The sequence below is a fragment of the Aplysia californica genome, unplaced genomic scaffold (assembly GCF_000002075.1).
Source record: "Aplysia californica isolate F4 #8 unplaced genomic scaffold, AplCal3.0 scaffold00177, whole genome shotgun sequence".
Lineage (NCBI taxonomy): Eukaryota > Metazoa > Mollusca > Gastropoda > Aplysiida > Aplysiidae > Aplysia > Aplysia californica.
In genome coordinates, this window is record NW_004797447.1 from 117590 (window position 1) to 133393 (window position 15804).

The 15804-nt window shown below is 41.5% G+C and overlaps 1 protein-coding gene across 2 annotated transcripts in view; it reads left to right on the plus strand.

Moving 5' to 3' along the window:
• Positions 1-15804, plus strand: part of LOC101859172 (neuropeptide FF receptor 1) — a 199631-nt gene that overhangs the window by 96708 nt on the left and 87119 nt on the right. Inside the window, exons 1-2 of one of the 2 annotated variants that reach the window (XM_035969743.1) lie at positions 2732-2979; positions 4431-4503. In XM_035969743.1, coding sequence (XP_035825636.1) covers positions 4458-4503 — 46 coding nt within the window. In that variant the 5' untranslated portion in view covers positions 2732-2979; positions 4431-4457. Of the gene's footprint in view, positions 1-2731; positions 2980-4430; positions 4504-15804 lie in introns of those variants that run through there. The other variant, XM_035969742.1, reaches the window with a different exon arrangement.

Here is a 15804-nt window from a genome sequence, read left to right on the forward strand (position 1 = left end):
TAGAAAAGTACCCCCCCCCCAAAAAAAAAAATCGCCATAGGCCAGAAGAAAAGGCGTATCGCGGATTTCTCTACGTTCCTGCTAGACTGCTAGACTGCTAGTGCTATATTATCAGAACGTCTACGGGGATGTTGAGAAAAAACAAAAGTACTTCCATTCTGCTGGCATTCAGGACTAAGTTCACGTGTTGTGTGTGTGTGTGTGTGTGTGTGTGTGTGTGTGTGTGTGTGTGTGTGTGTGTGTGTGTGTGTGTGTGTGTGTGCATGTGAGTGTGCAGTGGGAAAAAAGGGGAGGGGGTGATCGAACATCTTCTCCAGTGTTTCCGCCCTTAACTAGCAGCTTGCTTTTTTATAAATTGCACACAACATTTATTTCCACATACTTTTCTCTTTTTATCATTACTTTAGAGCAACATCTTTTAAGAAATAACAAGCTTTTCCAAACAATTCCTTAATAATCTCTCTTCCCTACCCCAAAATCCCTATACAAAAAAACAACAACCCCAAAAACACCCTTACCCACAAGAACTTTCCTCTTCCCAGTTCTCAACCGAGTAGTAGCGATGCTATCTCAGTTCCCCAGCTATCTAAACTCGCACAAAAATTCAAGGAACAAAAATTCAAAGAAAGATAACTGAAGAACAGTTTGACCGAATTTATTCCTTTTCAGATTTCAACAACAATGAGAAGTTCATGTAAATTTAGTTTAAGTCACACTGGTGGGATTTCAAAAGTCTGAATAGCCATAGTTTTTCATGAACATAGTCTATAGCGGGTTTAGCCACCCTGGTTGATCCAACACTCGGCACAGCGTCGACGCATGGACAGGACATGCCTTCGGAGAACTTGTTGCGGTAGGTTCTGCCATTCCTGGACGAGGCAGCCCAAGAGTTGTTGAAGGTTTTGTGCATGAGGGTGGTTGTCCCTTATCCACCGGTCAATGTGATCCCAAATGTTCTCTGTTGGGTTCAAATGGGACTACAAGCTGGTCAGTCAATGCGGGTGACAGCTCGCTCCCCCACGATGCGTGCCCGATGTGGTGTGGCGTTTCGTTCTCCAGTACAGCCTGGGGTCCAATCTGTTGCAGGAGAGGAACTTCATGGGGACGTAGGATTTTGTCCCTGTACCCTGCCGCAGTCAGATTGCCCTGTATATGGTACAGGGGGGTCCTGTGGTGATCTTAGAAGCCTCCCCACATCAGAATGGACCTTCCACCGTAGGGCGCCACCTACTGGATGCACTCAGGGTGGAACAGCTCTCCTCGGCGCCTCCAAACGTATGTTCGCCTATCTGGGTGCAGGAGGTTGAATCTTGATTCGTCCTAGGAGACTACCTGGTCCCACTGATATTGTGTCCTCTGTGAATGGCGAGCAGACCACGACCGGTGAGCTGCTTTGTGGGGCGGCGTGTGCCTTGGGCGCCTGGCAGGTACACGAGAAGCGAACCTGGCTCTACGGATACGGTTCCTTACCGTCTCCTCGCTCTCGTGGATATTGGCTGTCACCCGAAGTTGGTCCCTGATGCCGTTTGCAGTGGTGGTTCGTGACGTTACGACCTGTCTGACGATGAACCGGTCTGTGCTGTCGTTGGTCAAACGGGGCGACCCTGGTCGAGGCCTGTCTTGGACCCTTTCGGTCGCTCGCTATCGTTCTTGCAGCCTCTATATGACTGATGGGGACACCCCAAGTCGATGTGCAAAAACTGGGAACGTGGGGCCATCTTGGAGCCAGGTAAGGGCTCGTCTTCTGTCGACGTCAGGCAGCGAGCATCATTGGACCACCGTGTTGTAATGAAACATGGCTGAAAAACGCTGGCTTATAAAGAGTTGTAAGTGAGCAATGTTCACAGCTAAGGCATCTGTTAGCACATGCCAAGCTTAGTTTTAGTTAACTGTCCCTATGCCAATGTTGCTGAAGTAGAGAAATTTAGCCCATTTTTCATGTTTTTCGGCTGTGTTTCAGAATGCCCTGCGCCGTCGCTGTGAAGCTGGTGCGGGTAAATTTGCTGTGGAGGCAAACTGTATCTAGTCGTCGGTGCATGTGCCAAGTTTGGTTGACTGATCATAACGGGTTTGTGAGATATTGAAGTTTAAATTTGACAGGTGAAAACACAAGTTGTTCCTCGACATTTTTGGGCGAGTTTTACTTACTTACTCTCTTCTTGTACCGTCAGGCACATTAGGCAGAAAGCAGTTTGTTTGTCTGTGACCAATTCCTTAAACCGTAGCACATCTGATTCTAGGTACAGGGTTGTTGCCTCATCCATGACCACCCCCCCCCCCCAATAAGCACTGGTAACATCAGCTCAGTACAAGAGAAGGTTCATAAACATCTCAATATATTAATCAATAGACCAAGTAAAAAACCAGTGTACTCTATCGCATCCCAATCTTTGTGACGTCCCCAGGCACTGATCCCTTGGCATTCGTCCCTCTACTCGCACCCCAGTGTCAATCAGTCTTCCACTTCCACCCCCACACTCTTCCCACCTTCACTAGTCATAGTGTTCCTCAATCCCCCTTCCCCTCTTTTTTCTTCACATGTCATCACAGCGGCTCTCTCAGCACCCCATCCCCCCACCCCTACCACCCCACCCATCCCTCCACATGTCACAGCGCCTGGTCGGTCCCTTATCTCCCGCCACAGAGCGCGTGCGACCTGGACACACAGGCCCACGGTGCCAGACCCAGCGCCTGGTGGGGGTGGCGAACTGACCTGGTGCCGAGCGCGCGCATTCAGCATGCATGTCGTTAGCGCCCCCTCGTGTGACAACCGGCCGTCTGTCCGATTTGTTAAGGACTTGTGGGATGTTAGTCACTATTAAAAACAGGACAAGCGTTCTAGGACTGGTCATCTGTCCCAAAAGGAACACCGTGTCTCTGTGTCAGTAGCTTCACACAGATTTAGTATCGTGGACCTCTATTCAAATGTGGATAGCAGCAGCTGGTGGAATCATAAATATTCACTTTCCTTACCTTAAGGTAAGAAGTTCCACCTCTGTCCATCGACAATAGCTCTGAAGCCCCTTTCAACTCGGTTGATGATTCAATAATTGTAGACATAGATAGATAGATAGATAGATAGATAGATAGATAGATAGATAGATAGATAGATAGATAGATAGATAGAAAGACAGACAGACTGATGGATATATTGACTAATAAATAAATAGAGAGATAGACAGATAGATAGATAGATAGATAGATAGATAGATAGATAGATAGATAGATAGATAGATAGATAGAGAGTGAGTGAATGAGAGAGAGAGAAAAAAAGAGATGGACAGAGAGAGAGAGAGAGAAAGAGAGAGAGAGAGAAAGAGAGAGAGAGAGAGAGAGAGAGAGAGAGAGAGAGAGAGAAAGATAGACAGATAGAGAGCAATAAGTGGTCAATACCCGGATGATTATCAGCTTACGCAGTTAGGAGATGGAATTTATACAAATCAGTCTAGACTGAAAGAGAGAAAAGAGAGTGAGAAAGAGAGAGAGAGAGAGAGAGAGAGAGAGAGAGAGAGAGAGAGAGAGAGAGAGAGAGAGAGAGAGAGAGAGGGAGGGAGGGGGAGGAAAAAAGGAATGAAGACGACACGAAATGACAGTTGAGAGTTAAAGACGACAACAATGTTCTTTTTTTCTGTAACGGTCAAACATAACAACAGCAGTCCACCAGAAGGTACATGGGCTGCAAATGCTGATGTTCTTGAGGCATGAGGAATGAAATGTCCATCTGTGGACAAAACTTGGAACGTATCTGCTATCATGATGTAACCTGTGTTATCAATACTGCTAACGTAAGTCGATTCAAGTAAGATGACTGAGTTTAGTGGATGGCTTTCCTTTTTGACATGATGCGTGCAGCCTATCTTGCACTGAAGACGAGAAAATGGAACAGTGCCACTACAGAAAAAGAAGTACTCAATGTATGAGTACAACGCGATCACGTCTGTTTGGACTTTCTATGCAACTCATTGTACTGCAAGTTTAAGATACATTCAAGTAGCATTGCGCCTTCTCCAGTCCGACATTTTCTATCTAATGCAAAAAACAACAACAACAACAAACAAACAAACCGGTGCTCGGTTTGTTCTCTTGTAATGACTGGGCTGAGGTGCAGATGATCCTACTTTTTAATTACAAAATAGACGCTCTGGATTTATTTTAGTGGTGGGTGGTAGGAGGGGGGTCCAGTTATGGAGATTTCAAGGCTTTCTATTTTTTTGGGTCCATCCTATTGGAAATGGACGTTAAATTAAGATGTTCCACTTTACCAAAAAAAAGTTTACAATGGTGGAAGGGGCGTCAGACCCATGCAATAGCTGTTTTAATTTTAAAATCTAATATTCTCTCACAGCAGCACATTTTAATCAAACAGAATGATCATAATATTATAAAGTATCTGAGATTTTTTACAAATTATGTCTTTGAATTCTTCACAGGATTCTTCGTCTTGGTCTTGATAGTTAATGCTCAACATGTCTCCTGAGGACAATTTCACTATGAATGGAACGGGTAAGTTTCTGTTGCTCGTTTTGTTTTGGTTTTCGTTGTTTTCAGGTTTTGTTTAACACTTGAGAGCATGTACGAGAAAGAAGGTTGGAGTATTGGATACATGTCCTTTATATGGATTATATATTTATGTGTTTTATGGCCCACGGAGAAACAGATGTGTGCCCAGACTGGTGCTGTTTCACGTATTTCCATACCTCGTATATGTGAGGCATCGTGGTGAAATCAGGCGCTCGTGAAAATAGTGAAATAGAATGCACCGACATTTTCCCACCAGTCTGGAAATTTTGTTAGAACCTTTTGATTTTTGGTTGAACACATTTCTTGTCCTTTAAAATCACACCTCCGCGTGGAATTGTTCTGAAGATTTAAAAAAAACCTTGTTAGACGCACAAACAAATTGTTAATGTTCAGTTTCTAAGGACTCTGAAGCCAGCAAACTTTGACGGCCATTTTCTCGCCAATTTTATCTATGAAACCAGTTGACTCCCGCTCTCCTTCAATCACAAGTTAGCTTGACTTCTATTTAAGATAGATGGGTATTTCCTTCATAAAAAAGATAAACAAATGAACACTTTTAACGATTATACAAATAACTCCATATACCCAAAAATACTTACGCACGCCTTATTCCACCGCGTCGTGACACCAATGGATGCAAGATTGTCATACAGAGACAAGTGGCGTTCGTAATGATTAATGGCCATATGTCTTTGCCCTAGTAATTACGATTATTTGCCCCAGTGGAATTTTGTCGACTACGCTTTATGTTCCCACCTCCACATCCATTTCACAGAGATATTGAGTTATCGCTTCAGTGTTTTCCCTGCTCTTGTTCATACAGGAAGCACCGAATTTGTATTACTGCTCCTCCCTCCCACAATAACCCCCCCCCTCTCTTTCTCTCTCTCTCTCTCTCTCTCTCTCTCTCTCTTCTTTTCCACTCTCTTCTCCCTCTCTCTTTTCTTTCTCTCTTTTTTTTCTCGCCCACTCTCTTCAATTCTCTTTAAATACATAACCACATCTTCCTACCTCTTTCTGTTTCTGTATCTGTTGCTGTCTGTCGCCGGCTATCACTCTCTCCCCCTCCCTTTGTGTATGTGTATCTTTCTCTTCTCTCTGCTTCTCTCTGTCTCTCTCTATCTCTCCCTTTGTCTCTTTTCTCTCTCTCTCTTTCTTTATATCTCTTTTTATGATATATCTATTCTTTAAAAAAGACATAGAAACACGAGGGCTCTCTCATTGGTAGAAGGAGTGTGTGTGTGTGTGTGTGTGTGTGTGTGTGTGTGTGTGTGTGAGAGAGAGAGAGAGAAAGAAAGAAAGAAAAAAAAAGAGAGAGAGCGAGAGAGAGAGAGAGAGAGAGAGAGAGAGAGAGAGAGAGAGAGAGTGAGAGAGAGAGAGACTGAATGACAGATAGACAGACAGGCAGACAAGAAAGCATGGATAAAAAGAGTTACAAGTTAAAAGTAACACTATTATTATCTATCATCTTTTTTCTTCTCCTATTGACAAAACACACACCAACAAAACGCCACATCAGCACCCATAAAAAGAGAAAATGACCACAAAAAAAGAGATTTCAGGTCAGAAACTAGGAATTTATGGTGGCAAAGTAGTCATGATATTATATATATTAAAATAATTGTCACCAGGTTTTCGATTCTTCTTTGTGCACAGTCACTCCCCGAGTGGATACCCAGCGTCTGGGAACAATTATTATAGTGTCTTGTCTTGTCATCCGATTCCGTCGACAGTTTTGCTTCGGTATCTATCTATCTATCTATCTATCTATCTATCTATCTATCTATCTATCTATCTATCAACCAAATTGTCTGTCTGTCTGTCTGTCTGTCTGTCTGTCTGTCTGTTTGTCTGTCAGTCTGCCTGCCTGTCTGTCTGTCTGTCTGTCTGTCTGTCTGTCTGTCTGTCTGTTTGTCTGTCAGTCTGTCTGTCTGTCTGTCTGTCTGTCAGTCAGTCTGTCGGTCTGCCTGCCCTTCTATGCAGGCATTTTCCATCCGTCCATCTGTTAAGACAATCCACCTATCTTTCCTTCCCTCAACCATCCATCAACACCGTGTGTTCTGTCGTCGGCCAGACACTTTACCACTCTTCTCTTTTTTCGTCTACGCCGAAAATCTTTGAGCCTTAACGGCCTGCCAATTCCCTCATGTTTTTGTGGTTTCATTTACGAAGTGCGTAACGTTTCCTATTTTCTTTCTTAGGATGGAGCACTCCTGTTTTCTTCCATTGTTTTCTGAAAACATGCAATATGGATTTCCCTATTTTACTTTTCGCGGTGTTCTCTCCCGAGCTGCAGCTTATTATTGAAAGTAAGTTCTCGATATGCAAACTATCTCTTATTAATTAATGAATGCGAGTTCAAGCCTACATTTCTGTAGAAAGTATTCGAATAGTGTCCCTCCTTACCTTTTCAGTTATCATCTACCTTCGTGATAGTTATATCTGTTTAAGCAAACCGTTAGCACTATTCGTATCATATTGGCCAGAGGCCCTGATGATCTTGAATTGAACTTGAGGTCTTTGACGAGCTTTTAAAAATGTTTTCCGCTGTTAGTCATATCGAATACGGACTTGAAACTCAAACATCCCGCCCGCCTCATAAAGGTGAGCTACACCTCGAAAGTCCCGATTCGGCTTAAAACTATGGATTTTATGTTGTAGATATTTCTAGCTTCTTCAACCTCAGTTACAACTATTTCATTGAATAAGAACCCCCTAAAGCCTTACTTCTTCTCATACCAAGCATGTTTGTCACTACCATTTCCTCCTAAAGTCAATTTTTTCCCCTTATAGCCCGTTTTCTCGAAACTTCGTTTTTCTAAATACTTTTAAAATAACTCCACCATTTTAAAATCCAATCTTCTTGAAATTTTCACAGAATGAAGAGAAGATGTAATACAAAAATACGTAAATACTACCTTCATATTGTTGTCTTTCAGGCACACCCCTGATCTTTGAGAAGGTAATATCTAAGACCTAACCTTCTTGGATAAGGGAGAAGTCTCGGAGGTCCCATGTGCAAGTTGCGCATATTAAAGATTTTTTTGGTGGTCCTAAAATCGATAAGAGTAGGCTTCGGACGCCACCGGAGCCAGATTCCAAATTAATTCATACCAAACTGAAAATGTTTAATTGGTCCCACGTGCTCATATGACCTTATGCAGTTTCGAGAACCGTAATACACTTACAAAAAAAACAACAACAACACCACTCCAAAGCTCATCCCAAAGAAGAAACAACATCTGGGCTTCCATTTATTCCCCTTAACTCTTTTATAGTAAATGTAAACTGGGCTACTTGTCCATTTTGACAACTACATAGTCAACATCAAGTTCATTGGAGCTGCTGGTTTTTTTTTTACTCCAATATCAGTGCAAATTGGGCTACTGTTCTTTTCGCCAACTATGATACATTTTCCTTTTCTTCGCCCGGAACCACCGGGTTTTCGGTTCGCACGACTCATTTCATTTATGAGGGAATTTGTTTCATAAAAATCCCTTTAAAGCTTGAAATGCGTTCTCCCACTAAACTTAATCCCCCTTTCCCCGTCAGCACATCTTCCTTTATTTTGCTTCTCGGTTCAGGCACAAAAGAGGCTGTTCCCTTGTTCCTCTCTCTCTCTCTCTCTCTCTCTCTCTCTCTCTCTCTCTCTCTCTCTCTCTCTCTCTCTCTCTCTCTCTCTCTCTCTCCTTCACACCATCTCTCTCTCTCTCTTGCCTCACCTTATATCCCGCTTTTCAGCTCTAGATCTACATTTATGTCCATATCCCTCCATTTATCTCTCTCTTTTCCCCTTTCCCTCTTTCTCTCTTTCTCTCTCTCTCTCTCTCTATCTCTCTATCTCTCTATTTACCTGTCTATCCATCTATCTATCTATCTATCTATCTCTCTATCTTTCTATTAATTGTTCATCCCTATCTCAATTCCCGTCACACAGCGCCAGCTACTCTAAATATTTCAGACATGTTCTTGTTACAGTAACTCGCTGTGGCTAAATCCTGCGCTTTCCTTATCTTTCCCTGCTATGTCGCCTTCAGAACAATTGTTTATCGCCCTTCCTCGTCTGTGTTCTGTCCTCGTGTCCTGGTCTCTCAGACGGATCCCTGCGGTGTCTCTCTGCATCTCAAGATCGCCTTACGGTCTGTTGGGCAGTTGTTGTATGTCTTAGGGACATTGCTGTTACAAGGAGACAGCAGCTTTTGGTTTAGTGCCAAATTGTGCTATCTGGAAGGGAGACATTATAGATTACGTTAAAAAAAAGTTTGTTGATGAATCATTGTTGAATTTGAAGAGCAGTTAAACAGAATGCATTTTTGATGTCGCCTAGCTTTGAGGAGACGAATAACTATCGATAGCTTTAGTCGATTTTTAAAATGTTTGCAGGTTTTCGATTAGTCCAGTTGCGACTGGTGCAGTTTATCTTCTTCTTCAAGAGTTTCTACTGTTAGCTAAAATTAGAACTAACATTTAACAAAAGTAATAAGACAAACAAAACAGAATCCCACAAAAACATCACATCATGAAAACCCAAACGGGACTGTAGGCATAACTCAAAATGTGTTCTGATGGTCTGCACGTATACAACTGTTTACTACGACTGCTCCTCCATCTGTTGGGAGAACAAAATTTCCTTAGCGTATCCTGAAGCCCAGAGGCTAAGCTCCCATATCTTGTATGCAAATGTGGTGTTGACCTTGCATCCGTCTAGGGGGGGGGGGGGGGGGGGGAGGGGGCTCTCGGGGTCTAAAGGTACAGTGTTCACCTCTCATTCAATAGGTCCCGGGTTCGAAACCAGACAGCGACGTCAATTTTCTTTTAAAAACATTTTCTCCTTTCCCCTCTTTTCCCGCTCTCTATCCATGTTCTGTCGCCTGCTTTTGTCTCAACTTTCAGCTCCTCCCCTCTTGCCCCTTCCTCTGGGCTTCTGACTTTCTGTAGCCATTTACTGCTGCTCATCTGGCCTTCTCGGATAAGGACCAACAATCTCGGAGGACCAACGTGGACCATGTGCACGTTAAAAATCCCTCAGTCACCCTAAAATCGATGAGAGTAGGTTTCGGTCGCCACGAGGGCAAAATTCAAAATTAATTACTACCAGAACAAAAATACTCTAGTCAGTATAAAAAAGACTACTTTCGAAATCGGAATGTCGCTGCCTGAAGGCAAGGGGCCCTACGAAATAGGAAAACGATTACATGAGTAAAAATCAGTGGCACTGCAGGTTGAAGAACTGACAACTACCTTCTGAGATTTAGCAAGGAAACGCAACAGAAAAAAAAATATTGCCACTAACAAGTTTATCAAAAATATAATACTTTTGAATGTACTAGTATGTATATTTTCATGTCGTCTTTTTATAATGTCTGTTTTTGACTGACTTTTCAATCATTACACATCCATTTTAATCTGAGAGACATCATGTTAAGTCACAATCCACTCTGGCTCAGTCACTTTTATATTCGCCTCTGTGGACGTTGCCAGTCTCTCACACTCTGTATAATGCATCACTAGCTCAGTTCAAAAGCTCGACTGCCTTGCATATGACTCTGGTTCGAATTGCTATAGGGACTTCTTGTAAATTTGAGTTGCTTTGGGAGTTTTTGAGGTGCTCAATGCACTTGGCTTGGTTCTGTCAGAAAAGGAAATGCGGAGGTCTGACCTTTAAGCTGACTATGAAGTGTTTATAGGGGGCTCACACCCATACCATATCATTCTCATTCTGTGTTTTTGCTCACTGCTAAACTATGAGGGTGATTCAACGAGAATTTTATTTTCGTTGAAATGCATAAAATAGTTTTTAACTCTGTCACTTCTGAACTCACTTTTTTTTGCTTTGGCGAGTGGCCAGAGAGCAGAGACTAAGCTAACCATTTCAGTGTCAGCCACCGCACCCCACCCAATCGTAATATAGGCCTATAGTCCCACCCAGGCGTGTCAAGCTCTAAATAGGAAAATATAACTTTCCCCCTTATTTACAAAAGGCTTGTCAAAACTTTATTTCTATATGAAATTTGTATCCATTTGGAAGTTTATTACTGAAACATGAATTGTTTTTTTTTTCCTTTTAGCTGAAATTTTTAAAAGCAGCCCGTTTTCACAAGAAACAAAAGTTGATTTTCACCGATCGTTGAAAACGGCCCTAAAAGGATTATGCAATGTTGGCTAAAGAATGGTCACTGGAAGGTGCTTTTGAGCAGAACAACACCCGTATCTTAAAGTAGCGACTGGCTGGCTATGGCAAACTGCAAAGGAGTTTGAATTGAAAGTAGCCTGTATTAAGTTATCATTCGTGTTGTGAATACATGTATTTATGCATTCACCACTGAAAAACGATTTCAACATCAATATATTATCATCTGCTGGTTCTATTTTTTGTCTTCCTTTTCTTTTACTCGCTCATTCACTGACTCACTGACGCACTCATCCATTCACACATTGGCTTACATTCTCACATATTGACTCAATCGATTACCGACAACTCACCCATTTACTCACTCTGTATTATGTCAGTCAGCAAACCTATAAATCAAGGAGAAACCAGACCACCAACTGGCCAGTCAACGAAGCAAACAATCAACCGAGCAATCCATCAATCAAATATTACACGTAAATGCCAAAGAATTCTTACCTTTGCTTGATTTTCTAAAGTACAAAAAACCCCAACCGAACAAAGCCTTTTAGCGCTCGAAAAAAGGACAAAAATATACACAGATTGACAAAACAGAAGGAAGAGAAGTCTGATCTCCCTTTAACCATCAGCGCAAGCAAGGCGGATACCACGGAAATAAACATTAATCACTCAAAGTCCAGAAAAAGACCTTTTATCGGCAGCGACGAACACTTTCTTGATCTCCATCGCTCCTTTTTGTCCTTATCAGTTCCACCCACGTCCATTCACAGCCTCTTCAGCATTTTGCTTGAGGTTTATTGGCGTATTTACTGGTTAAAAGCCAAGTGTTATGTGTCTGGAGACGAAGATTTTGATTCTTTTCACCCGCCCTTGCTCGATGCGGACACATTTGGCCATCTACCTGAAAAAAAGGGGGACGAGATGTGGTCGTTATTGTGCCGATTAACCGTAAACCGGGGGTTAAAAACTGTGATTTTAGGGAGGGGCTGGGAGGAGAAGGAGCTAACTTTGAGCAAGGAGAGGAATACAGGAAATCGTTAACGTTTACTTGAAACGGTGAAAACTTGAGCTGTGTCGAAGCAGAAACATATAAATCTGAGATTTCAGATTTCAAGATGATTTTATTGATTTTAAAAGGCCTTTGGCCAATACATGCACACATTATAACATTATCATGACTCTGCAAATATATATATTGGTGCAGCACATGAATAATTTACATAAATCGGGTACAACATTATTGAAGGAAGGAATACATAGATGCATATACACACACGCACAAACATGCAAACGCACAAACACACAAACACAAGAACGCACGCACGAATCAGAGAGGGACCTAGTCAAAAAAAATAATGATATATGACTGGTACCTGCAGCGCCTTTGTTTGTCCTTTTCTTCAATATGAAGTGTATGTGCATTGGGAAACGGGGAATGTGGTCGAAAAGAGAAGACACACACGGTGACAAAGGCTCCACACTCGGTGCCTGAATAATCTTATACGTGTCGCTGTTGGTATTTACATGCGGTAGGCGCACCGTAGATGTGATACCATGCGGAACTACGAGGGCTGTGACAGAATATAACAAGAGAATGGTAATATTTAAATGGCTAACATAGAACTTTTGTCAATCCTGTAAAATTGTTTTTAGTAGCTCAGGGAATTTTTCCTTTGGGTACACCATTAAAAAGAACAAAATGAATGCAACTGTTTTATTACACCACAACAAAGATGTCAACCCCTATGACAAAATTGGTCAAAAAAAGATAAAAGGGATGTAATAGGTTTTCACGCAAGGGAATATTCCGTTGAATTTCAGGCAGAATTTGAAAGTGTTTACGGTGATGTTTTTAGCGAGTCAGAGGTCTGTCACCGATGTGATTTATCTAAAGAAGGGCATACATGTGTACACGTTGAGCAAATTAACGGCGGTCACCTGTCTATCAACACAGAAAAATTGCTAAACACTTTGAAAAACCTACCGGAGTTGACTGGAGGCTAATATTCATGACATTGTCGATGTCCTAGCATTTTCTAAGCCAACAGTTTACTTCACGTATTTAAATTAAGAAGGATATAGAAAATTATCCTTTCCTCTCTTGGCTATGTCTTATCGGAGATGGACGTACTTCTTTTCATTGTGGCAGCCCTGTCTATTCCATTGTACTAACATAACCTTAGGCAAGATATAAAGCAATTGTATCATATCATTACCATATTTGATAATATACGAATGCGAGAGAAAGCGCACGTATGAAAAACAAATAACGTGACAAATGAGGCCCTCTCTCTATCTGGAACTATTTTTTTACGACCGTATTAGACATTTATTACGCAAGGTTGGTTCCTTGTCATCACGTCTTATACTTTAGAACCTTTGTAAGTATTTGCATAGAGCTGCTATATGGTTATGGCTCTTACTTTTTAGACACTCGATAGGTATTTACACGAGATTTGTAGCCTCTCTCTCCATGTGCGTCTTGAGCGCACGAAGGAATAAAATCAAAGTGACAGGGATAAGAGTAAGCTTTTAGTTATCACCAAGTCACCCCAAGTCAGCCAAAGTTCAGTGACGTTTCTTTTCAACTTTTATAATATTATGTGAGCACGTACACCAGACGATCATGCACTTTCATAATGTTGGTGTTTATACACCCCCATCAGCACAGTTTAGATCATGTAGAAAGTGAGTTTTGAGTCTGCCTGTCGGGGCCAATGCAGACTAAAGGGAATGCAGCAGTCTAGCAGAAAGTTCGAGATACTCAATGAAAATTCTACGCATTCAGGAATCGAAATCTGGTCTCCTGAGTGCTTCAGTGAAGCCCCTGACCGCAACAGCAAAAAGGCGAGTTCATGCACTTTGTGCTCTACAATAAAATAGACGAACTCATAAGCGGCAAATATTTATTTAAAGATTAATGTGTCGACAGCCGTTGGCAAGCGGGAGGTATACATAATTATCATTACATGTATGCTCTTGTTTTATTTTTTATTCTATTATTATTCCTTTTTGCTTTCTTTGTTATTACTTTTTATTATCATTATTATTATTATCATTATTATTATTATTATTATTATTATTATTATTATTATTATTATTATTATTATTATTATTATTACTATTATTATTATTATTATTATTATTATTATTATTATTGTTATTATTATTATTACTATTATTATTATTAATATTATTATTATTATTTTGGAGGACCTTCATCTTACTTTATGAATTCACCCAGTCTCAACATAACATCCACATTCTAATTAGAAAGTGATTACGCTTTTTAAATCTGTCCATACCCTGCCTCTCTACTAGCTCATTCCCACTCTCTTTCCCTCTCTCCCCCCCCCTTTTTCTTTCTCTCTCTCTTTCTCTCTCTCTCTCTCTCTCTCTCTCTCTCTGTCCCCGTCTATCTCTCTCTCTCTTTCTCGGTCTCTCTCTGTCTCTCTCTCTCTTTGTCCCTCTCTGTCTGTCTCTCTCTCTCTCTCTCTCTCTCTCTCGCTCGCCTCTCTCTCTCTCTCTCTCTCTCTCTCTCTCTCTCTCTCTCTCTCTCTCTCGCTCTCTCTCCCCCGGCGTCTGTATTAAAGCAATAGGGCCTTTAGCGTCGTATACAAAATATTTGAGTTCGATTCCCAAGTGAAGATTTCTTTATCCAGTATCTCAGTTTTCTGTTAGGACGTTGTATCCCTCTCAGCTCAAGTTGGCCTTGACAGGCAGGGTCGAAACCTGCCTCTTTTATGATCTAAGTTTCGTCGATGGCGCCGTAAAAACATCTACATATCCCCCCAGCTCTCTCTCTCCCCCCCCCTCTCTCTCTCTCTTTCTCTCTCTCTCTCTCTCTCTCTCTCTCTCTCTTTCTCTCTCTCTCGGGCTCTTCCTGTCTCTCTGTCTCTCTGTGTGTTTCTGTCTCCCTTTCCCTCTGTTTCTGTTTGCATGTGAACCTGTGTGTCTGTGTGTGTGTGTGTGTGTGTGTGTGTGTGTGTGTGTGTGTGTGTGTGTGTGGAGGGGGGTTGAGTTTGTGTGTGCCTTTTCGATTTTCCTGCATCTCTATAAATTTATCATCCCCTTTTACTTTTTACCTCCTGAATCTCCCCCATTCGTGTTCACCAATGAAAAAGTTTATGAACAATCCTGTTGACCCAAAATGAAACTAGGGTCTGGAGGACAAAACATCGAACAACAAATGCCCAAAGATTGATATCGATTGAGCACCCTCTCTATCCCCACCCAAATAAGAGAAAATCTCCAAAAAATTATTTCCCACGACAACGACATAATTTACATTAATCATTCGTTTGGCATGTGAGCATAATTAGGTTTTGAGCAGAAAGAATTTTCGATGACAGACATGGACGGTCGGGCGCTAAGTCAACCCAATCCAACATTTAGCGTTTTTCTTAAAACATTTTTTCCTTTTTTACCAGCATCTCGTTTTCGCAAAATTTACGAGCTGAGAAATTCCGTAAAAAACGTCCAAGAAGCAAAAGACAAAAAGGGCTTCTGAATAATTGAAGAGGGCTGTCCGAATATGAAGTGTGGGACATTCATGTACCCAAAAATTAGATGCTTGCCTAAATCTATTTTCGACTTTTCGGGAAAACCCAACATGTGCGCGAAAAAAGCCGTTTCTCAGAGGCACGGTAAAATGTGCCCTTGAAATGTTCCGTAAGAGATTTCTTTTCACTGATACTATAAGTTTTATCACTCGGTTAACTTTGGCTCGTGGCTCACTGCTTTCTCCCCCACATAAACCGTTTTGGCCCAAAGGTCAATATTAACCTGGTTTGAAAACTTGAGCATTTCAGTAACTTTTATTCCCCAGAAAAAGTGGTCATATAATCCTTCTTTAGTAGGAAGAATCGAATCATATAAATACATGTATTGTACTCAAACGGGTAAATAAACAAAGGGCAAATGTGATAATCGTGTTATTGGAATAAGTATAGTATTGTATCTCAGAATGTCCATTTACGATTTGTATGGTAACATTTCCTGTTGTCTTGAAGTGCTTGGAGTATGTTCAACAGTAAACTTGGTCAGTTTGCCATTTTCGGTTCTTAAAGTTCGAGTCAAAGAGAACAATCAGAGGGTGATAGCTAAGTATGGGACTTGGTCTTTGAGCTGAGATTTTAACAATCAAACTTGTT